The sequence below is a fragment of the Bos mutus genome, chromosome 6 (assembly GCF_027580195.1).
Source record: "Bos mutus isolate GX-2022 chromosome 6, NWIPB_WYAK_1.1, whole genome shotgun sequence".
Taxonomy (NCBI): Eukaryota; Metazoa; Chordata; class Mammalia; order Artiodactyla; family Bovidae; genus Bos; species Bos mutus.
In genome coordinates this window covers 86,308,973-86,334,611 of record NC_091622.1, presented here as the reverse complement: position 1 = coordinate 86,334,611, position 25,639 = coordinate 86,308,973, and the positions used below count along the sequence as shown (strand labels likewise).

General features: G+C 36.8%; 1 protein-coding gene across 6 annotated transcripts in view; it reads right to left on the bottom strand.

Moving 5' to 3' along the window:
* The window catches only part of SLC4A4 (solute carrier family 4 member 4), a 362,219-nt gene that overhangs the window by 178,355 nt on the left and 158,225 nt on the right, over positions 1-25,639 (bottom strand). For all 6 annotated transcript variants that reach the window (XM_070372496.1, XM_070372497.1, XM_070372498.1 and 3 more), the window contains 2 exons: positions 21,794-21,954; positions 12,012-12,191 (listed from right to left, as the gene is read on the bottom strand). In XM_070372496.1, the coding sequence (XP_070228597.1) occupies positions 12,012-12,191; positions 21,794-21,954 (341 nt within the window). The remainder of the gene's footprint in view (positions 1-12,011; positions 12,192-21,793; positions 21,955-25,639) is intronic.

Below are 25,639 nucleotides of genomic sequence, written 5' to 3'. Positions count from 1 at the left end.
TGCTAGGCAGGGCACTGAGTTCTCAAGCGGGCTGCGGGCTTTAGTGCCAGAAGCAGAAGACAGGAGGAGGAGGACACATGAGCAGCCACAGCAAGGATGAGGATGAAAGCATTGATTAAGAAGAAAAAAATACTAAAGCAAATCACACAAGCGGGTTAAAGGAGAACAATGACATATTACATTGACACACACCCCCTCCCATGACCCTGCATTCTTAGATGGAACAAATCCCAACACAGAATTTCAGAGCCTGAAACAAATTACATTCAATCATCATAGTTCCCCAACTACCAATGGCTGATCCACCCTGAAGCACGAATACACAAAACATGGATTGTACTCAGAGAGAAGATTTACATAATGAACACTAATCTCAAGATGTAAGATCATGATTGTTAATAATCTTGCACCACATAAGCACACACAGAGGGAAGTCACACACACTTGTGCAAGGCACAGGGAGCAAGGTGTTATATTAGCAAGGCACTCTCTTGTGATCTGTCCAACATCCCCTTTTATGGATCTTCTACCCAAAGCATAAAGCAACATCTCATATTTTGACTTAGGAAATATTTTCCTTGATGAATATAAAACTGGTTCTTAATACCCTTTGCCTCCTGTTTTTTAGCCCTTCAGCAACATGAGACTAGGATATAGATAAATCAATATCGTAATACAAATCCATTTAGAATGGCACATTAGTTCTCATTTTATTGCTCTTTAATCCTTATTTTTAGTCTAATTTTAATATGTGGTGCACCCACGCCAAATCTTAGAGCACATCAGAGACTGAATAATGATGTAGGCTAAATATATAGTATGGTTCCTCCAAATATTTTTAATCAACTGGAGAACACCATCAACTTCAGCCCGGAGATAGTTGCATTTGGGTTTTATGTCATCTGTTTTGCTATTCTCATCAAATGCCCCACTCCTAGTAAGAAACAGGCAGCATAATTATCCTTTAAGGAACAACAATGAGGTTGGAAATAACTAACCATCAGACTACATACAATTTGACTTGAGAGAGTTTTTTTCCCTTAGTAATATAGTTGTTAAATGATCAAAGTAACAAATCAAGCATATCAAACAGAACCAAACATTAGATAATCTATTCACACAAGTATGCAAGTGACAGGACAGACAAATAGTGCTCTTAAGGCTATTGGTGACTGGGGAGGTCAAGTTCCAAATTAAATCAATTACAAATTAATGTAAGTTGATGGCAAATTTGGGCATTCAGCACATTATAAAATCTAGAAACATTTTTGTCAATTTATCTTTCTGTGTTTAAAAGCTGTAAATAAAGCCAGGACTTGTGAGTGGGCCATCTGTGCCAACACCTGTTTGAGGCAAATCTGATGTTTTTTCTTTGCAATCTGAATTTTTAATTGTTTCCCATAATTGAACATCTTTGCAAGTTTGTATCACACTAAGAAAAATGAAAAAGGGAAATGAACCAGTTGAGATAATTCCAAAATTGCTTTTGTTAAGAGAGAGGCATATAGAAATATATATTGTCATACAGGCCAACTTTCACCTCCTATTTCTTCTGACAGTAAGGGGACCTGCTTGTGAGCCAATATTCCTGCAGGCTTAGCTAAAGGACATGAAGGAAGCCCAGACTACTGGCTGCCATTTATCTGGGCCCAAGAAAGAACCAACCAAAATTCCAGTTCAGTGAGAGCAGACAGAGGTTAGGAATGCAAAGTAAACTAAAAAGAGCCTTCACACTCTTCAGCGGCTGGACAATACAAAGTTACCCAAATTTTATCACTGATACCATGGCCTGCTCCTAAAATAAATCTGCTCCAAAACTCAGATGCTGATGACTAGCTTCCCCAGACAGCTTCTCTTCCCTCCACTTTCCCCACAGCATGTCAGTGTGTTATTAGTTGGGAACTAAAGATGGAAACACCTTTTTGCATATACAGCCTCCATGAATGCTGAGCCTTGCCATCAAAGGGACAGTGGAATGGAGCCTGGCACACACTGGCAAAGAATCTGGCTCCAAAGACAAGCATGAAAACGAAACTGCCCATAGAAGCTTGGCACCTGTGTTTTAGTAAAGCTGATTGGAGCCATCTGGCTGCTTACCCTCATGAAAACTGGGAGGCTCACAGCATCCATTACTTGTATTGGCAAATTCCAACATTTTGATTGTTAGACCCTCCCTGTACTTCTGTGCAGGAAGAGATACAAACTCTATAACCCTTTTATGTTGCTTTTCTTCTCGTCACAAATTTACTCCATAGACAAAATGTTAAAAAAGCTGTTCTTAAAGCCAAGCCAAACTTTATGATTATACCATTATAATGATATATTATGTAAGCCTTTTCCAAATAATGCTTTCATTGTACTTCTTCTACACTTAAGCTACAAAATAAACAACTTAGCTTTGCTACTATCTTATATATTCTCTTTTAAATCATTTTTGCCTGGCTTCCGGCATAAACAAGAAACTGGTTTATATTACTGTGATTTGATGAGGAAAGATAAAACCCTGAAGACTTCTGAGAGACGGTTCCCAATATCTAGACTGTAGAAAAAGGTGTTCTGAACAGGATTTTTTTGTAATGATTCATCTTTTCCTTGAGAATAAACTTGTCTAAAACCATCAATCTTAAATCTGTTCAAGTAAGGGTGTCCCTACTTGAATCATGCAAATAACCCACCCCCCGCCACAAAAAAAGCTTCTCTATCAATTTTTTTTAACAATCTTTTTAAAAAGATGATTAACTACTGTTAAAATTTTAGGACTCTTTCACGATTGCAATGTTGTATGTATTCCACACCATTATTTAGCCAAGAAATTTAGCTCAGGAGTTTAGCATTATTTCACCCATAAACACATGACATGTTGCCTAGAAATCTCCATTTGGAAAGCCAATAAAGATGTCCAACTGCCATCTTTCACATAAATTTCTGCCTAGACATAGAAAGACCTCAGAGCTCTTTTAACATCACAATATTACACAAAGTGAGAGCCCTGGACTCACTGATGTATGGGAAATAAATTGTGGTTGAGGAAGCTCATGATCACTGTAGCTGAATCAGAACACTGTTATTAAGTATACTAGGTTCCTCTATTTTTATGCGTTTGGGTAAGTTATTTCACATTTCTAAGGTTTCTTTATTTTATATTTCTTCAGGCTTTTCATCTGCAAATGGAGATACAATATAGAAACTTTAAAAACAATACATGTACACCCCTGGTGGATTCATGCCAATGTATGGCAAAACCAATACAATATTGTAAAGTAAATAAATAAATAAACTATAGGTATGAAAATCAAATAAATAAAAACATCCTAGAGAGCAATACCTGGTGTATAATAGGTGCTCAGTTAATGGGAGGTAATACTGTTGCTGCTATTACTACTACTATTATTGATAAAACAATGTTTCCTTTATTCAAGGGTGTTGGAAAACATGGAAGGCAGCAACCTTGGCCTCATTTGATGCAGCTTTAATTTCAAAATGTCATTTTTAAGAAATCAGGTTCACAAACCTGAAAAAAAATATCTCCGTTTTGTCCTTTGTACTTTTACTGAAACAGGGTTTGAGTGAAATGAGATATATTTAGTTATTCTAGGAAGACTTTGGTTTTCTTCTCCCTTTTTTCTTTTTGGGAGACATGGTAAAGAGTACACAGTGCTCACATCTCACGTCTCCATTTTGCCTTCCCTCATTCCTCACGTTTTCCTCTGCTTCCCTTTCCTCTCCTCTCTATTTCTCTCTTATAGGGACCAGGGCAGAGAGTAGGATATACAACTACTCCCCTGTCTGCTCTTAGAGTAACCTGAGGCTGGGGAGAGTGAGATTTCACAAGGGCATCTCCATCAAGATCTCAAGCCTCGGAAGAAGATTTACTCCTGGTTCGGCAGCAGAAAATCAGTTAAGGACTCCTTTTCAGAGAAAGAAAGTAATGGAGAAGAAATATTCTTATTTGGTAAGATAAGATAATAAGAATTATTCCATTCCTTTACTCCATTATAGACCCTGGTTTTGTAAAATAGACTGGCAATTAGTAAAAATTTTAAATATGTTTATTTCAACATCCTGATATATATATATATAATTTATTAATGTGTGTGTTAAGTCGCTTCAGTTGTATCCAACTCTTTGCAACCCTATGGACTGTACTCACCGATGGGGCTCCTCGATCCATAGGATTCTCCAGGCAAGAATACTGGAGTGGGTTGCCATGCCCTTCTCCAATATTATTTACTGATAGCTAAGAACTATTGTTGCTCAGACATATTAGTCAATCTTCATACTCCTAAGTTAAAAACATTATAAAGCCATGAGTGGCATCTCCTTACGTGTTATTTGGCATCTGTAAGGTTGATAATGAAAGCAGCACTGTTTTAAAAACAGAACTCCAAGAATGCTTTCACATACGGAGTAGTAGGGAAAAAAAACTAAAAGATGCAGAAGTTAAAAGAATACAAAATAATGGTGGGGAACTGAAGCTCTGTATTCAGTTTTAAATCTGAAAGGCACTACATTTTCCCCTTAAAACCTTTCTGAATAATAGTTTTCCTTACAACGGTATCTCACATTATGATTATTAAATACTTCTCACAAAGATATCTCATTTATTTCTGGTTGTATATGTTGAATGAGACATTACTATCCTATTTTACAGGTATAGAAACTGAGGCTTAAGACTATGATAATGCAAACTGTTCAAACTCATGATGCTACTAAGGATTTCTCCTGGATTAGAATGAAGCCTTTGGAAAAGATGGTGTGTCTTCAAGGAGATTATAAAGTAGGCTTTCAATATCAAAACCTAAACACTTACTTGTGTTGTATCTCTTTTGTGTGTGTGTGTGTGTGTGTGTGTGTGTGTGTGTGTTGTATCTCTTAAGCCTGACTCTTCACTGCCATAAAGAGCAGACTAGACTAGCAAATACTCAGAGAGTATGACTCTTGGAGAAAATTGTGTTGTTTATTTAACAGTCTGAACATTATAAAGCTGGATGTTCAGTCACCTGCCCAGGAAAAGAAAATAACATAAGAATAGTGTCTGATAGATGGTTTAGAAATACTACTGTTATTTCATCACTGTTATTAAAGATTACATTTATTGAGGCATTTTTCTAGTGACTTTCCATGGATGGGTTCATTTAATCTAAGGCTGAGAAGAGCTTGGTCATTCATTGAATTCTGGCCAGGACATTCATCTGTGCTGTGCAAATGAACGGAGAATTAGAGTTCTGAACAAAACAGATGGATGTGTGCTGCTGGTTTTGGAAAGAGCTGATTATACACAGAAAGGCAACTGGGAAGCTGAATCTCCTCTGAAGGTGATGGAGGCCTGAGAGCTGACCTATCTTAGAACTGGAGAAACACGATGACCACTTCTGGGACAGAACCTTTGAGGAAAGTCAGGGAAATGTCTGCCTTCCCCACTGATTCAGGGAGCAGGTCTGAATTCAAGGGTATGGAGGGGAGAGTGGAACTTCAGAGTAGAATAACCCAGACAGAGACTACTGGGATAAGCTGGAATCCAAAACCCAGATAAAACCTAAGAATGTCTACAGGGAGTGAGAAAGCTGCCAAACCTGGCAGTGGTCCCAGCCAGATCTACCAAGTGCCAGCATCTAGGCAGCTTGACCTAATACCCAAACCAAGTAGCTGGAATATGTCTAACCTCCAATCAGATGCAAAGCAGTGAGAGCCTAGCTAATTCCACTTCCATTTCAATAGGGCCAAGAATTAACAGAATAAAACACTGATTTTTTTTCATTGTTTTGTTGCTAACCACTATTTATGTTACTGTAGGTAATAGCAAGAGACTACACTTTTTCCCTGGTGACTCAGATGGTAAAGAATTCGTGTGCAATGCAGAAGACCTGGGTTTGATCCCTGGATTGGGAAGCTCCCCTAGAAAAGGAAATGGCTACTCACTCTAGTAATCTGGCCTGGAGAATTCCATGGACAGAGGAGCCTGGCAGGCTATAGTCCTTGGGGTCGCAAAGAGTCAGACACAAGTTAGCAACTTTCACTTTTCACACTTTTTAAGGGGCTTCCCAGATGGCACTAGCAGTAAAGAACCAGCCTGCCAATGCAGGAGACATAAGAGACGTAGGTTCAATCCCTGGATTGGGAAGATCCCCTGGAGGAGGGCATGGCAATCCACGCCAGGATTCATGCCTGGAAAATTGTTCTGTTCTAATGTTAGAAACTGCAGTGTAGGAAAGAGCTAGGAATCAGCATACTGCCTGGAAGTTAATGAAAAGAGGAATTTGCAGAAAAAGTACAGGGTAGGAGCAAGTGGTATTGCATTTCTCATAACTGATAGAAAAAAAAAGAAGGTAAATTGAGATAAAATTCAGAGATGCCATCAGGAGCAGGCCCTGGCTCCCTGTAACTACAGAAGAGGCCACAGTGCACCAGAAGCAGCCTGATGATGTCTAGCAGCAGTTGCCCTGGCATGGAGCCACCACCTTTTCCAAACCCTCATCTACCTACTGGAGAAGCCTTAAGTCTTAGATTCTCAGTGTGGTTTAGGGTTTCCCTGACAGCCAGCAAAGAGGAAAATCAATGATGGGGACAGACTATTCTGCAAGAGGTCTGTGATGAGAGAGTTTCCTCCTCTCCCACTGCTAGTGAAATGGTATCACTTAATGAAGGGCAGAGGAAATAAATCAGCAATATATCCATGAGATTCTTCCCAAATGGTAAGTTATAGAGCAAATATCACTCCAGCAAATACCATCATTCAATATGAGATTTTTCTTCCTTACCTGTGCTTAAACATATAATACATATAATTACATATAATTTAATATTATTTGTTGGGTGATGGTACTATGGTACCACTGTATAAAGTACAGTGATGGTACTATGTACAATCACCATTCAAAACATTTTACATGCATTATCTCATTTAATCTTCATTTTATGTTTTACAGACATAGAAGCTAAGTACTAAATTACCTTTACAGTTTTTCACTTAAAAAATAATGAAAATTGGGGTCATAAAAATGGATTGTGCAATATGAAATTCATAGTCTAGGTCCAGTTGGATAACCAAAATCATTTCTCAGTAAAGGGCATCTCCTAGACCACAGAGGGCAAGGATTTTTATGAGAGTCTAGGGAGTAGAAATGAAATCAGGAAAACACCAGGGACAAATTCATGAGAGCACTGCCCAAATTTCCATAAAGGCAGTGAAAGCTGAATACTCAAATTAAGGTTCTTGGTCTTAAAGTTGGGTCTTATCCATCTTTTGTTAGACAGTACATATCACAAATATCCACTTAAGTGGTAAATGACATTTTAAAAAATCATATAATCCTATAAAACATAGCTCTTTAAAACAGAGTTATCAGGTAACCTTGTCAGAAACATATTACTAAATATTTTTGAAAAAATACCAATTAAGTCTAAACTTTCACTTTCTAATAAAATGCAAACTAAATATATCTTATTTGACTTTTAAACACTATTAAGAAACATTCTTAGGCTTCAATGTTATTCTTTCATAGTAAACTAAAATAATACAGAATTATTACCTAAGTATCTCTGACCAAACTATTAAATAGAACCATATGAAACTGTTGGTAGTCAACTATATTTTACCCACAAAAATGGCAACTGTATATGGTTCAGCCTAAAATAATAGTGAGAAATAAAAAGAGAGTAAGTAAAGGAAAATCTAACACCAGAGGAAAGGAAAACCTCATTAATTTTCTTCCTGTGACACTAACTTGATAGAAATGCCTCCATTAATAAATTGAGCTTGCCTCAATATATAAAATATGGCACTTGCCTCAAATTTCATACCTGGCAGATATATCCACCAGAATTCACAGATGTCTTGGATAAGTGGAAATTTCACAATAATTAAGATATTATAAACCTGATTCTTCCCCAATTTATTACAAATAAAAATGTTTTTCATTTCTTTTTAAATCATTCAATCATCTTGAATCCAAAGCCACATCAGGACCCTAAAAAATTTAGCCATGGATAGACAGTGGTGGGCTGGTAGTGGGTGTTTTGGTAAATGTTTGAGAACCAGCTCTCTGGTGAAAACACTTGTGCGTGTGTGTGTGTGTGTGTGTGTGTGTGTGTGTGTGTGCGCGCAAGCGCAAATGGGTGTGAGTGGTAAATTTTACTGATTTAAAGATGTATAGCATACATACAAATAATAAATATACAATACTCTATTGTAAACTGTATACAGCCAGTTGATTCTCATACAATGCTTTTGTTGATTTTTACCAAACTCTTCTATCAATAGCTGACTTATGGTTGCAACTGGCAAACAAGCATAGGCCCAACACCCATGTTGAACATCCATTATCATATATGCTATAGAGTAAGACAAAAGTGAAGCAATGAAAATGCATTGACTCAATCATCAATGACATGGGTGATTCCTTTATTAAACTGAATAATAGTTTTTTAATACTGAAAGACTATTTCCTCAATTCCTTGTACGACTCACATTCTAACAGTTGTTATGGACTGAATGCTTGCATTCTCCCAAAATTCACATGCTGAAATCCTAACCCTCAATGTGCTGCTGCTGCTGCTGCTAAGTCGCTTCAGTCGTGTCCAACTCTGTGCGACCCCATAGACGGCAGCCCACCAGGCTTCCCGGTCCCTGGGATTCTCCAGGCAAGAACATTGGAGTGGGTTGCCATTTCCTTCTCCAAAGCATGAAAGTGAAAAGTGAAAGTGAAGTCGCTCAGTCTTGTTCGACTCTTAGCGACCCCATGGACTGCAGCTTTCCAGGCTCCTCCGTCCGTGGGATTTTCCAGGCAAGAGTACTGGAGTGGGGTGCCATAACCCTCAATGTAAAGGGTGCTAATTCCATTTATGAAGACTCTGCCCCAAATGCCCCTCCTCCTAATACCATTACATTGGGGGTTAGGATTTCAGCATATAAATTTTGGCTTCCAAAAGAGCATCCTTATAAAAAGAAATAGGAGAAAGATGATCGATTTCTCTCCCCCACCTGAAGATAGAATGAGAAGGTGACCATCTACAAGCCAAAGTGGACACTCACCAAGAACTGCATTTGTGGCTTCTTGATCTTGGATTTCCCAGCTTCCAGAACCGTGAGAAATAAATGCTTGTTCTTTAAGTATATACAGCAATCTTTGGTAACATATTATAGAAGCCCAAGCTAAGATATCGGCTATAGATACTACATAGGTAAGCTTAACCTGCATTATTAGCATTTTCTCTAACTCTTTTTAAAGTTGTAAATAACTGACAAAACAATATATCAAGTCCTGATTTGTAGTATTTGCTGATGTCTATGGTGATTATACCACCATCAGGACTGACTGCAAGCTTCCAGTATAAAGTCCCTGAATGTAGATTTGGGAAGAGTTAACAGTAACACACTATTTTATAGGGAAGCCTATAGTAAAATAAGAAGGAGATAATGCATTTTGAGTATTCGTTAACATTATTTTTAATATATAATATCTAGTTGTATGTTAATTTTTAATAGTAGCTGTGTTTAACAGTCCTCAAAATTCCTGATAACAACTGGCCCTTGCAAGTATATAAGAGGTGGCATATGACTAGGGAATGAAAAAATTTTTAATCTAGAGTAACTCCAAAGATTTCAGCCATTAACTGCACGGGTATTATTATAACTAAAACTGGCAGCATTCTGAGTCTATTTTATAGTCTATGATAGAAAACCAAGGTGATAAGTTTATCTACATTTTTACATGGAGGTATTAGAATCTATTCCAACTACCATAGATAAAAGATTCTGATTTATTAAAGTAGTATAAAATGTTCTATACTTTTTATTTTAGAATTTTATCCTAGGAACATTTCATAGTTGTTAAAGATATTAAGTATTTAAATCCTAACATATAAAGATAACTATATGTATAAACTTGCAAGTTAAGAACAAGTGCCTCTAGAAAATCAAAAATTTGCCATCTGATAATTTATAATAAAATATTTTGGAATCACCTGAAAGTCATTCTTATAGTATCTCTCAAGGCAAAACTTGCCTCTAGATATTTAAAAGGCCAAAATATGTTTTAAAGGCCTAGTCATATTCCATGCTTTAGGGTATTAGCTGATCAGCTGACAAGTCAGAAAGAAAAAGAATCACCTGCACTTCCTGCTTGCCTTCTGCCCAGCATCTGAGGCATTGCACATGTGAGAAGCTCAGTAGTGAAGGCAACTGCAACTTTTCTCTGCAGTACAAAGATCTACTGATAGGGTAGAAGATGAATGACGAGCAATATCAACTCAATAATTGCATTTCACATCCAAATACTCTCCCCTAAAGCACAAGATACTGCCACAAAGACCCAACTGTTCCTAACTTTTACTCTACCTACACGTCCAGGAAAGTTAAGCTCATACCACACTGGTGGTGAAGGTACCCTTGCTCTGCCGTACTCATTCCTCTTCTCATTGCAAATATAGCAATATCTGAAAACAATGTTCGCTTCTTTATACTACCACTGACTTCACGATAAAAAATAAATCTCCAAATCATAAAATTTTCATTTTATGTGAGACAGAGATTAACAAATAAGATACTAAAAAACAGACTTGTACTTTAAATGCCATAATTTTTAAAATATGATTTGTTCTTAAAATTATTTGTGACATCAGTTTCAACAAACTGTTTATCACGTAACATTTCCAGCCATTAAACTGTTCAAAATGCAATTTAAAAAATAAATAAAATGGGAGATGCAGAGAAATCAAAACATTTCCTGTGAGCAGCAATATTTCAGATATGGTAGAACCATCAAATTGTCATAGGAATGTTCTAGATTAGATTCTTCCTTTTGTGAATGCTCTTTAAAGAGCATTCTTATTTTAATTATTTATAACCTGTTGCGCTTCAAAAAGAGAAACACAGCAGCAATTACATAAATATAAGTCACTCAACAGAATTGAACTTTTCATCTGATTCTGCTGACTTACTAAACACTCATTTTAAAAAACTATGTGGAATGATTCCAAAATATAGCAAAGTTTGCTAATAGTAAGCTCTCTCCCAGAAAGCCATTAATTTTAATATTAAGTAAGAAAACTCAATTTCCAGAAATAGAGTGAACTGAGTTAGAATTCAGTTTATACACTTCACTTAGTCCATCTTTTCTATGACAACATGTTTTATATTATTCTGAAAGTACAGCTGAGAACAGCAAATTAAAACTTCCCTTATCTACTCATTTCTCTTAACACCAAAAAGATTGGGCGTGGGATGGAAGAGGCCTCGTTTGACCAGTCCAATGCTTAGCAAGTCTTTACACTTTAATTTTCCATACCTCATGAGAATAACTTCTCCCTTCTCGGCCTACACCCAATTACGAAATTTATTCAAAACAAAGACAATGATACAGAAGCCAGACACTTTGCAAGAAATTCTGGTAAATGTAAAAGAGTATACATAAAACATAGTGCCTTTCCTATTGCTACAAAATCGGGCTAATATCCTACCTGAATTCTCACATTTATCACATTGCAAAAGAGCAGATTGGTTTTTTAAGCAGTAAAAATAATATTGAATCTTATTTTGATGAATGACCATCTATAGGCTGGACACCATCTCATATATCAAGCAAACACTTCACAATACGAGATTTCGGAGTACCTATTAAAGCTTAGTCTGTCCTAATTCTGACAAACCACCAAGTCAAAAGCATATTCCTTGATGTACTCAATAATATACAGGCCTGCTGATTCATTGGGAACATTCAATTGATTCATCACTGCATTATTACCAAACCCTCTCAGTCAATCAGAATAGAGGTGTATGGAGCAACCATGGCATCTTGGCATTTGCAGCCTACAGTCATAATTGCTGAAATCTTTCCAATAGGACTGCAAATCTTCCCAGTTGGTTAAAACATGTCATTATGAAATGGTTGTGGCATATGAGTTGAGAAAAGAAGACATAAGAAGAGGGATTTAAAAAAAAAAGGTGACAAGAGGTGGAGTAAAGTGAGTAAGGCAGGTAAGAAAGGGCAGCGGTCAGGCGGCCCCTGCATTACCATTATCAGGGTTGGTAAACATCCTACTTGCACTGGAGACAGTCTTCCCAATGTCAGCCAGGGATCGAAGGTTGGATTTCTTGGTTTGATGCCGGTGCTTCCGGAGCAAAGTATAGGTCACCTTATCCTTAAGGTCAGGTTTCAATAGGCCTGTCTCAATCTGATGGTCAACAATCATCTCTGAAATAAAAACAAAGCAAAACCAAAACCAAAATTCAGTCACAAGACCACAAAGTTAAATTTTTTTAACTTATTTTTTTAATAAGTTATTTTTTAACTAAAATTGTTAACTCTAATTTTATGGATGTTATCCTCAAATTTAATATCAATATATTATTTTTCAATTTCCAACTTCCCACTTTCTGTGAAGGTAAAGATACAGGGTATAGTGCTATTGGCATTAAAGAGAGTTAGAAATATTCCAGTATTAATTACATCTTTGGAGAGGAAGAACTGCTTTGTAAATTTTTTTCAATCCTGGTTGAGAGTGAATTCATATTAATCACATTCTTCTATGAGTAACACAATAAATAATTTACGCTTTCCAATTGTTTAAAAGTAAGATTAGAAAATTTCATGTACTCTTTCATAGGAAGTGTGCCAGAAATATAAATGATATGAAAAAATCTTGAAGAGAATATATAAAATTTAGCATCATGTCATTATTGATTTTCTTAATCTATTCTCTCAAATTCGTCTGTAATTTCTTTATAATAGGACAAAGTAAAAAAAAAAAAAAAAAATAATACCTTTGCCCATATCAGGTTATTTGAACACTAATTAATCCAGTGAAAGAAAGGTTAAAGTACAAAATTATACCTTAGTCTTTTCTAAGAAGGGAGGTTTATTCTTCCTGTTTAGATCCAACTAAAGCCTTTACCACATATTCTATAATTCATTTTAAAGTATAACCTGACAAAAATTTTCTAGAAAGTTTAATATCTTAGTTTTTCTACAAAAAAAAACCAAAAAACCCTAAAATTTCTACTAGCTTTAAACCACCTTCTTTAAAAACCACTTTAAACCACCTTCTCACACTATTTACAAAAATAAACTCAAATGGGTTAAAGATGTAAATGTAAGACCTGAAACCATAAAACTCATGGAAAAAACATCGGCATTATACTCTCTGACATCAGTCTCAGCAATATTTTTTTAGATCTGTCTCCTCAGGCAAAGGCAACAAAAGCAAAAATAAACAAATGGAACTACATCAAAATAAAAAGCTTTTGCACAGTAAAAGAAACCATCAGCAAAACAAAAAGACAACCTACTGAATGGGAAAAGATATTTGAAAATAATATATTTAATAGGGGTTAACATCTAAAGTACTAAAGAACTCACATATCTCAATATCAAAAAAAAAACACCAAAAAGTTTAATTTTTAAGTGGGCAGAAGATCAGAATAGACATTTTTCCAAGAAGACATATAGATGGCCAACAGACACCTGAAAAGGTGTTCAATATCACTAATCATCAGGGAAATGCAAATCAAAACCACAAAGAGATATCACACCTGTCAAGAATGTTACTATCAAAAGATAACAAATTAGCAGGAGTTAGTGAGGATGTGGCAAAAAGGGAACCCTTGGAGAAGGAAATGGTAACCCGCTTCAGTGTTCTTGCCTGGAGAATCCCAGGGACAGGGGAGCCTAGTGGGCTGCCGCCTCTGGGGTCACAGAGTTGGACACAACTGAAGTGACTTAGCAGCAGCAGCAACAGTATACTGTTGGTGGGAATGTAAATTGGTGCAGCCACTATAGAAAATGGTATGGAGGTTCCTCAAAAGACTAAAAATAGAACAATCACACAGCCCAGCAATTCCATTTCTAGATTCTTGGACAAAGAAACCAAAACACTAATTCAAAACAATATATGCACCCCTATATTCACTGCAGCATTATTTACAATAGCCAAGTATAAATGCAACCTAAAGTTGGACAAAGAAAATGTGATATATAACATATATATATATATATAATAAAGTATTACTTAGCCATAAAAAAGGACTGAAATCTTGCCTTTTGTAACAATATGGATGGATCTAAAGGGTATTACACTAGGTGAAATAAGTCAGATGGAAACACAAATACCAAATGATGTCATTTATGGAATCTACAAAATAAATTTCACTTGTGGAATCTACAAAACAAAATGAACAAGCAAAACAGAACCTGACCGAAAGACACAAACAAAATAGTGGTTGCCAGAATAGGGGAGAGATGGGTGGGTGATGTAGATGAAAGGGATTAAGAGGTATAAAATTCTGTTCTAACATAAATAAACCACATAATGTAATGATAGCACAGGGAATACCATCAATAATAATATGGTAATAACTCTGTATGGTGACAGACAGTTACTAGACTTTTCATGGTTGTCAATTCATAAAGTATATAAATGCCAACTCATAATGTTGTACACCTGAAACCAATACAATATTGTATGTCAACTATGCCTCAATGAAACATAATAAAATAAAATAATCTTAGAAAAAATCTTTCCCCCAAATTTCTATTCGCTCTTTTATTTTCCAGAATGGTTCTAACTAGAAAGGATGAATGTGCTTCATAGAAATTGCTCCATGGGTACGTCTGCTGCAGGACATGTTTTACTCTAACAGAAAACAAGAAGTCCTCTTTCCCACAAATCAACATGTCAGCAGTAGGACATAAATGTAGCCTGGTGGCATCCTCCTGTAATGTCACATCACAGGTTGATACTCCTTTGTCCAAAATGGGGCACAGGAGAACCTCTCACAGAATCTGTGTGAAACAGGCAATGGAGGAACAACACCTCATGTCTGCAGTCAGGGCTTGTGTCCCCAGCAGAGAACCAGAACAATGGGTCCCGGGCCCGCCTGTTGCAGACACATGGCTGCATTGAGCACATGTCAATTATTTTCCTCTTGCACAAACTTCTCTGTATACAAAAGTGGAGGAGAGAATAAAAGTTCTTCTCTAAAAGTCTGACAAGAAAATTAATGGGTACTGATAGAAAAGTTATGACCAACCTAGAGAGCATATTCAAAAGCAGAGACAGTACTTTGCCAACAAAGGTCTGTCTAGTCAAGGCTATGGTTTTTCCAGTGGTCCTGTATGGATGTGAGAGTCGGACTGTGAAGAAAGCTGAGCGCCGAAGAATTGATGCTTTGGAACTGTGGTGTTGGAGAAGACTCTTTGAGAGTCCCTTGGACTGCAAGGAGATCCAACCAGTCCATTCTGAAGGAGATCAGCCCTGCGATTTCTTTGGAGGGAATGATGCTAAAGCTGAAACTCCAGTACTTTGGCCACCTCATGCGAAGAGTTGACTCATTGGAAAAGACTCTGATGCTGGGAGGGATTGGGGGCAAGAGGAGAAGGGGACGACAGAGGATGAGATGGCTGGATGGCATCACCGACTTGATGGACGTGAGTCTGAGTGAACTCCGGGAGTTGGTGATGGACAGGGAGGCCTGGAGTGCTGAGATTCATGGGGTCGCAAAGAGTCGGACACGACTGAGCAACTGAACTGAACTGAACTGAACTGATAGGACAACAGCATCTCCCAAACACTGCCATCTCTTTGCAAAGAGAAGTTACAGATGTTCAAGGGGCTTTGCTTGAGCATGACTGTACCTCTCATGAGTCCTCTTTTTAATAAGCACTCATAGAACCGGTCTCACAGTGAGAGCTGACAGTTCACACAGTGTACAGTCAACTTCCTGGGATCCAAGGAGAGGCTGAATCCAGGCTTTCCATCACAGGCCTTACACAGATGCTGTCAATGTCACATATCACTGGACCACTTTGTAGACAGCCTGGGAAAGGCAGGAAGAGTTTCTACCATAGGAATGTTTTGGTTTGAGAGTGGCCTTTAGCTCTGAGTATTTTTAACTACACAACCCTTACTCAGTAAAACTCTCAGAACAGATCCTGTAATTATTATTAACCCTCTGTTCCATATTAAAATAATTAAGTGCTACTGAACACAAACCTCTCTCCTTTCCCTTGAAGTCTTAATCAAAGTGGAAAGTCCATTTTACAGAAGAACCATAAAAATAAACATACAGCCCTGGCATATCTACCGCAAGCATATCAAACTCCTACTCTAATTTCAGGGTTGTGGATTAAAGTGTTTCTTATCTACCCTTTCTTGGCAGGGCCTCCCTCTATTCTTGCCTTCCCCTGTAATCTCAAACTAATCCATATATAATGCACAGCCAGCCCTCTGTTACTAATTTCTGGAAATCACCAGTTAGAACATGTTAAAACATCTGTGTAGCTTATGCCCTTTATTAAGTTTCCATAAAAATGGCCCACATTACAGGGGTCTCTTAAGCATAAACTACAAAACCTTTCAAGGAAAGTGGAGGCAGTTAACATTTTACAGCTACACTGAAATTAAGCCTTCAATATTCGAAATCCCACAAACACTACCAATAGAGAGAGAAAGCGCCTGCTCAAAATGCTCCCAGAGGTGAAAGGAAATTCAAAAAGCATCAGGTTCAAACTCTTAAACAGATGAAAAAAAGCACAAGAGAGGAGACACTCACAGACACAGCCTTAGTAGGGCAACGCCCCCCCATCCCAACTCCAAATTAAACCAAGTTTTCTGATTCACAGTTTAGATCTTTCTCCATATCATATAATACTTTTCTTTCTTTTAAAAGGAAACTCTAGACCAAAGGGGGAAAAAAAATGAAGAGAAAGATGGTCATGCTCCCCCCAAAAAAGATTAAGGGTAACATTCTTTTAAAAACATACAAAAGCCCAAGAAATATACGGTTTCAAGACTAACAGACAACTCAGATTTATACAAATGTAATCAGTTTTATGTTAATCTATCCAGCTGGCCCCAGCGATGTGAAAGTCTTATATAATAGACAGTGTCAATGATGATAGTAACAACGAGGATAAGCTTTCTTGAAGGCTACTTGGCCAATACAAAACAAAACCCTTTACAATGTTCAAACCCTTTGAATATTTCACCATTAGAAACCTATAATCAGGAAATAAGCAATTTCACAAAAGAATAACAAAAATGTTCATTTCTTGTCTTTATGATAAAAACTTGACAGCAACTTAAAAGCCCAATTATAGATTATTAACTATTTTGCAGCCATTAAAATGATGTTTATATTTATGTTTAATAACATGGAAATATTCATACTATGTTTTTCAGTTAAGAAGGGCAGATTAGAGGGTTATGGTATGATTCCAGCTCTAAAATAAATTTCATATGTGTAAACAGAGATGTACCCAAAAACTGTTGAGAAAATATCTCTAAGATAAGATTAGTGGTATTTTGATTTTCATGTGCTACATGTTTTTGCATTACTAAAAATGAACATATTTTACTTTTGTGATGAAAAATAAATATATTATCATTTTGAAAATATAAAAGGTGTTAAAAGCAAGAAATAACATGACTAATATATCTGCCAACATGCACAGCTCAGGAATGCCTTTAAATATAAAAATTAGAGCTCCAAAAATAGAACTACATTTTCCTAATCCATTTCCCATCATAATACCTGAAACGCCTTATAAATTTTTTTTAACTTAGGAGGGGAGGAAAATTCCCATGTACTTGGCTTCATATGTGAATGATGTTCTTTAAGTGTAAAATTATAATATGATTGCAATAATGAAGCTATCAAAGTAACCTATACAATGACATTTTATCCCTTAAATAAGACAAATTTTCCATTAGCGTTTAGAAGGGGATCTTCATGAAGAAAACTAGGTCCTGGGAAGAATCAGAATGAGGCTGAATTTTGTATACAAGTGTGAGAAGTGACACAGCTTCAGCCACTGCTTGTAGCCTCACATGGTGGTGACTTTGCACCTGCAAAGGGAGGGTGCCCCTTGGAGGCGACTGAGAAGGAGAAGCAGGTAGACTGCAAAAAAGGATTAAAATCATGCTATTGTTTGTTTCATATCATCACACTTGCTATGATTTCTTTTTCTTCTCTTTTGTGGAAATAAAAGTGGGGTGAAGAGGAGATGTATCTTAAGACTTAGCTGCACATAATTCTCAACTCTGAATAATAGCACCATTCAGGAGATGATAAATCCACTGCATCCTCTACTAGAAAAAGATTTTTTAATAATCAAATAATGGCAGTAACTCAAGGTACCGTGCCAATTTTTATCACTCGAAATCATGGCAGTTTTTTCTTTCATGTTGTTTAATCTGCTGTAAAGCTTTGATTCTTTCAGAAGATTTTTAAGTATTTCTTTCAGTCACTGACACTCTATCAAACAGGTTTTTTTCTCTACTCCTCCAAATCTGGTCCATTTTTTTTCTCTCTTTATTTTCCTTGTAAAGTATGTTATTTGCCTCTGAATTGTTTTTCTGTGTTATCAGCTCCAGAATGACAGTGCTGTCTCTCTGCCCACTTGCCTCCGGAGTGGTACAGCAAACATAATACTCAGTGATGACACTTCAAAGTGACCTAGCAGTGTCCAGTTTTAAAATTGAATGACAGTATTAAAGTGAACATGTGGAGGTTAGAGAAAAAACGCCACAACTGATAAACAAAAAGTAATGGAAAATTAAAGTGAGAATGTAAACTGCTTGATGAACCTTTCTTGGTGCTGATTTAGTGGCTAAGTCATGTCCAATCCTTAGACCCATGGACTATAGCCTGCCAGGCTCCTCTGTCCATAGTGTTTCCTAGACAAGAATACTGGAGTGGTTTGCCATTTCCTTTTTCAGGGGATCTTCCCAATTCAAGGATCAAACCCAGGGTCTCCTGCACTGCAGGCAAATTCTTTACTGACTATGCTACCTAAATGTAGTAAATAACAGAAACTTTCTCTTTGGCTATTGGTTAATGAGGCTCCAGTATCATGTGGGACTCGGTCTTCTACCACATGGAAAGGGTCAGCAAATTACTGAAGGCCAGAAACTCTGTAAGACGGCTTTTTTCAGGTTCTGAAGATCTCGAAGACAGTTTAATAAATAAGCACAAGTATATAATTTGACTTCAACATTCATCACCCTTGTTGATCATATTTAGGCAGAGCAAAGAAGCTATGAGGTTGTTTCTAGCTCTCTCCACTATACCTTTCAGAATCTTTTCTCCTGTTCGTGAAGTCTCTGAGCATCTCTTGACCTGACTCAGTCTATAGTCAGATCTTGCTAGGTCAACTTTATCCTGGAATAGTCATGGAAGTATACGAATAATTACATCTGTATAAGAATAATTACATCTGAGATCCTCATTCAATTCTATCAAAAACCCTGAGAGGTCTACCTTTATCTACCTTCCATGGATGAAATACAGAGACTAAACAAAGAATTAAGTAATGAGCCTTGTCCATGGTCATACATGCTACAAGAGGTAGACCCTAATTAACCACTCCCCAACTTTAAATCCACCATTCTCTCTATGACACCACTCTGCCTGTCATGGAATGAATACATACCTCTGCCAGAGAGTAGGTATATTTTAATAGAGAACAAACCCTGGGTTCAGTGAAATGCATCTCCAAATAGTGGAATTACAGGAAGTAACCATGGTCTAAGGTAGGACTTTTTTATTCAACACAGGAAACCTCAATGACCCTTAAACCACAACATATATTCTCCCCCTAGATTGCCGATCCATTGCCCAGTCACAAATTTAATCCCATTTGGCTCTGCCTTTAGGCATTTCTAAATTCAGACATCTTTGCTCCAGATTAGTTCTTAAAGCCTGAAAATACAGAAATTGTGATTCTCACTCAAAAATTGGATTGCTTTTCATTAACTATGATACATCTTTAGATAACAATCTCACTTGCAGCTTTTAACAAATGAAATAAGTCAGTGAAACAAATACCCTGGAAACCATTCCTTTCCTTTGCTTCTCTCTGTCTTTGCAGATCTTCCCTGGATACAATAAACCAACATCTCTTCTCACATATCAAAGGTCCATTTTCAGTCTCACCTGCTTTGTTAACTATGAAAAATTCTGTAGAAAGCAGTATTTCCTACATTATCTTCTTACTACTTATTTATGTGAACATGGATTTGTAATATATTCCATTTACAAAGTGGTAGATTTGTAAACCTAATTCCAGGGCCCAGAATAGTGTCTGGTACATGGTAGAAGGCCATGTACCACTGCTGAATAGATTTATAAACTAATTCATTCTATTCACCTAGCATCTTCACATTAGACTTCCTCCCTTCTCCACTTGCAGCATAAGCACTTCAGATACAAGGCAAGTGTAGAGCTTCCTTGTAAATCTAACAAGCGCTCTGAAGAGGACATAGATATGTACAGATCAGCAAGATATATACCCAATTTGAGAATGAATCTTCTTGTCTAATACACATGCTATAGACTTCCCATTATCTATAAAGACACAGATGCCACAGACAAGACTTTGCCTTCTGATATTCAAAGAAATTTTGAGATTACATAGGAATTTTACACTGGTCAGTGGGGCCATGATCCACATCCTCTTCCCACAGTCCCAGAGTAAGCACACTGCAGGCCCCTTAAAAAAGTGCAGTCATCCCTACAGGGGCAGAGGTCACCGAGCTATGGAATTTTTTTGGAATAACAAGCAGAGCCCCAACACCTTTCCTTAAGGAAAACATGGTCTTGAGCACATCAATCTGCATGATAAAGCAGCTTAGACCAGGTTCTTGCTAGAAAATGAAAACAATTATTACTCTCTAGAACGCAGCAAGGTGTGCACAAGGTGTTTGACATGGTAAATTAACATTCAGTGCTCAACACCACACAACACTAACCACAAAGATGCCAACGTTGCCCTGCACCATGAGGCCAGTGCCTTGCTGGGGGCTCTACAAATGATCCTCAGCACCAATGAAACCCAACTCATTCACTAATCAATAAGGTTCCACAGGCTTCTTGCCCCACCCAGTTTTCTCTACATACAGCTAAAGAAGCTTGACGTTCACCTACAAAATCAACCCAACTGAGGGACTAGACATAGACCAGCTTCCTTTTTACAGAGGATTTAAACCCTATTTTACAGATGACAAAACAGGCCCAGAGAAGCTCAACACAATGTCTAAGATCAAGAAGTTCTAGAAATCTAGTGTGCCGACTTCCAGTCCACTATAGCAAAGGACATGGGGGGAGAGTTCTATCTAAAAACCTCAATCTATGCTAATATCTGAAGGAATGCAAATCTGTCCATGCAAACATGGTACCAATTATCATTTTAAAAATAACATAAAAGTGAAAAGCATAAGAGAGAGGACTTAGAAATAAAACTGGATGGAAATATGCCAAAATATTAACAACAGCTATGTTCAGATGGAAGTACAATGGATGATTTTTTAAAATTTTGTTCTCAGTATTTGTCTGTATTTTCCAAATTTTCTGCAATAAACCTTAAGAGAAAGAGGAACTTCCCTGGTGGTCCAGTGGTTAAGGATATGCCTTCCAGTGCAGGGGATGCAGGTTGGATTCTTGTTTGGGGAACTAAGATCCTACATGTCACAGGGCAACTAAGCCCACTTGCTAAAATTACTAAACCCAGGCACTTCAACTAAAAACCCGTAATCTGCAACTAGAGAGAAGCCTGCGCACCTCGATGAAAGATCCCATGTGCTTCAATGAAGATCACAAGTACTACAACTAAGACCTGATGCAGCCAAAAATAAATAGGCAGATATTTTTAAAATAACAATAAAAATTAAAAGGAGACAGAGATTAAATGCTACAGAATATTCAGCTCTGCTTACACTAGAAGTCATCTGCATTGAGAAAGATTCATAGACAGGCAGATAGAGCAGAAAAAATGCTAAGAACTTAAGACAACATACTTACCCACCAACTGTGGGAGAGAAGAAGCTTCCCTGTCTAGCATGATGGATCCTTTCTCCATACACGTCCTCAGCTCAAATAAGCTGTGAAGGGACAAGGTGGCCACGTGGGGTTTGCTCCATCTCTCTCCACCCTGTTCCACTTTTTCTTCAAACTTAATCCACCTAGAAACATGAGATTCAAGTGAAGAGCAATTAAAAGTGTTCTCATCACCTCTGGAAATAGCAACACCAACCTCTCCAGTTCCACCCCCACCAGCACTTTCAAAATGTCTCCTTTTGCGGAGTCTTAAAAGCTTATTCTATCATTAACTGAATTACCTTTATAAATACACCAAACAGACTCACCAGCCTGCTCCTCTCCCTGGTGTTAGAGAGAAAGAAAAAAAAACAATGTATCCTTGGTTTTATATCTATCTACATGTAACCATGAAATCTTTAAGAATGATTACTGAACAAATTTTTTTTAAATAATGTAGGAAAAATATGCATTTCAAATTCTCCATGTGGGTGGAGCCTACAGTATGTAAAAATAATCACTATTGTGAGAATTCTGTTGTAACTTCACAAGGCAAGTTTATACAAGGTGAAATAATCAGTAATGAACCAAAATTTATTGTAAATATTTAAAAATATGGTGTGTAAAATGGTTAGACAAATATAACATTCCCCTTTCATGCTTAAAGAGGGCCAGCATGTGTTGCTGTATCTTACATTAGTAACTCTCTCTAGGTTAACACAAGTTCCCTTCTCATCAAGATGCTAATAGAAGCTTTTACCCCTTGAGCTTAGCTCCACATGTGTTTAAAAATATACAAGCTCAGTAAACAATGCATCTACTCTGATAGTAACAGATCTCTTATTAACCCTAGTAATGGAACAAATAACCCTATTTTATAGTTTCTTCTTTCCAAGATTTATAGACATTTTGATAACTTAGCAATATATAGGAATGCAAAAAGTTTAATGGAAATGAGAGCAAAACACATTTGACAGTCTTTATATCCCACCTATTATATATATTGACTCTTCCTACACTGGTAAAGGGAAACAGGAAAACATCATGATTTTGCTGTTTATCATGACCAGAGAAAACGTTGCTTTCTATCACTTCAAAACTCTGAAAGATATTGGACAAGATAAAGAAGGGATTAAAAATTCGTTTCCTACACTCTTCACCCAAAAGTTTAATGATTGAAAAATGTTTTCCTAGGAAAAGCTAAACACTCATCCAACTCACTGAAGATGAGAACAAAGGGCAGAGATGAGAGGAAGCTCTACATAAGGTATTATTTATAGACTGCTCACCACTCCCAAGGGGAATAAAAGAACACATTATTAGAATCATGAGTGAAAATAGATCAACAGATCAGCCACAATGTCAAGGAAAACTCAGAATTCTAATCAAGCCCAACACTCATGTGATTCATGAGTATATTAGCTATATTCTAAATTCCCTCTTTCCTCTCCCACCCAGGAAATTCTCACACTTCAATGCCAACCTTATCCCAAACCTCACCCTCCACCCTAAGACCCTCCTCCTTCCCCCTGTATCCCCCAAAGTGTAAGGAGTGGAGGTTTTCACATGTTTTCCCTCACATTAAAAAACCAACACCAAAAAGCTCTAAAACTTCAGAACTAGACCTTGTTTATTCTACAAAAGTAGCTTTGAAACATTCTGAAAGAAAGATCTTTAATATTCTGTGTGTGTGCGTGTGCAAGTGTGTGTTAATTAACAGTTCTTCACCTTTGTTGGTATTAGAACCACAGAAGTAGATGGAAATGAGAGAAAAATGACAACTTCACATCACATTCTTATAGAATTCTATGGATTTGCCCAGAGGATAAAAGGTAATTGGGTTATTTTGAAAGTAATCATTTTATAGAGTACATTACACTGGCTAACTTCAGGCATATTACCTTTTCAGACTTACAGAATCTCTAACATGTTGATTGGTGACAAGTATGTGAATCATATTTCCATTTGATGTTATAATTTATCACTCAAGATGAGAGTCTAGAAGATTCCATTGTATATGAAACCTAGTCAGAATTGCATATAATTATGTTATCCATAAAGATGGTAGTAGTGGTCTTGCTTTTATTTCTAAGAGTATTCTTATTATCTGAGGGATAGAATCTTTGGTCACAGAATTTAAGTCCAAGATGAATAACAAGGGCCAGCTAGAAAGTCAGTAAATGGGAGTGTTCTGTATATTCAGCCTTTACTTCCCTCTTATCTCTCCTGAATGATGACCACTTGCTCTTCTATCAGTTGCCGTAAGTCCTTATAGCCAAATGCATTTTGTAAAAGAAAACTAAGCCTCACTTACGTACAGTATATGACAAGAGCTCTTCCTGCCATAATCTTCAATTGTCCAAACAATATAAGTTTGACAAAATCTTCTTTTTAAAAAAAGGAGTAAAACCATTGCATTCTTTTGTGACCAATTACTCTCCATAGTTCATCTTAAATACGACTTTGAAAGAGTTTCAAAAGCATATTTAGAAATAATCCCAACTAGCTTGGATTTAGAAAATAGTATTATTCAACCTCCTGAATTATACCAGTTAAGATTTGGTCAAGATTTAACCATAATGAAATGGGAATGTAAAGTCTCAAAACTAGCCAGTTCCTTAAAATCTATGAAAGACAAGTATTGTCTCAAAGTTCAGTTTAAGTATCTATTTCACTTTGAGTTCAGTAAATATTATATGTTGTGATGATGTCATGTCACAGTATAGCAAATAGCACAAGGTAATTCTGGGATAATGACTATTAAATTCCTTTAAAATACATTGCCTGAGGGACTTCCCTGGTGGTCCAGTGGTTAAGAATCTGCCTTGCCATGAAGGGAACACAGGTTTAATCCCTGGTCTGGGAACTAAGATTCCACATGCTGAGGGGCAACTAAACCCACATACCACAACTACTGAGCACAACTAGAGACTCTGTGTGCCACAATGAAAGATTCCGTGTACCGCAACTAAGACCCAATGCAGCCAACTAATGAATGAATGAATTTTTAAAAATACACTGCTTGAATTGTTCAAGAAACTGTACCTCAAACATGCACGCATAAAGTAATGGTTTGCCCATTTAAACAGACTGCAGGTAGTTTCATTCCAGAAACTATACATGCTATGTCTATCTTCCTCACATATCAAGGACAAATTTGAGAAAAAACTGAAAATGACTCAGTTCAAATCAGAACCCATTAAAGAAAAGGCTAAGGCAAAGGTACCGAAGTTCAGCCTCTTCATGTGTCAGTGAATTTGTAAAGGTGCTTTAGAACCATGTAATTACAGTTCTAAAGACCAGACATTTTTACTGTAAAATGTACTAAAAGCTACTATCTACCCTTCATAATAACTATGAATAACCATATATTTGCAATACGTTCCCTACTTATCCTTTTGTCTTAGTTATTTGACATGTTATAGAAAAATTAATTTCAGAAGTTGGCTTTTTAAATGCTGGCAATCACAAAACTGTTATAACCTTTAAGAAAGAGTTTATTAGGTGAAGTTTATTTTTTCCAAGGTCTTAGAAGAATAATGATAAAGTACATTGCAGTTTAACACACTTTGAGTGACTGCCAACCAAACAGTATTTCACTAGTTTGTTGAAGAAATAGAAGGCCCACGGGAAACACTGAACATTTTGCAACTTTCCAATCATGTGATTAAATATAATTAAGAAAAGAGAAGACCTCTAACTTAAAATCATGCCAGTTTTACAGTGGAAAATAGACATGACCTTTGCCCTAGAATATAATCCAACTATATAAAGCTATTAAAACAATAATAAATTTCTTGTTAACTAATAAATGCCTCATTGCACATAAAA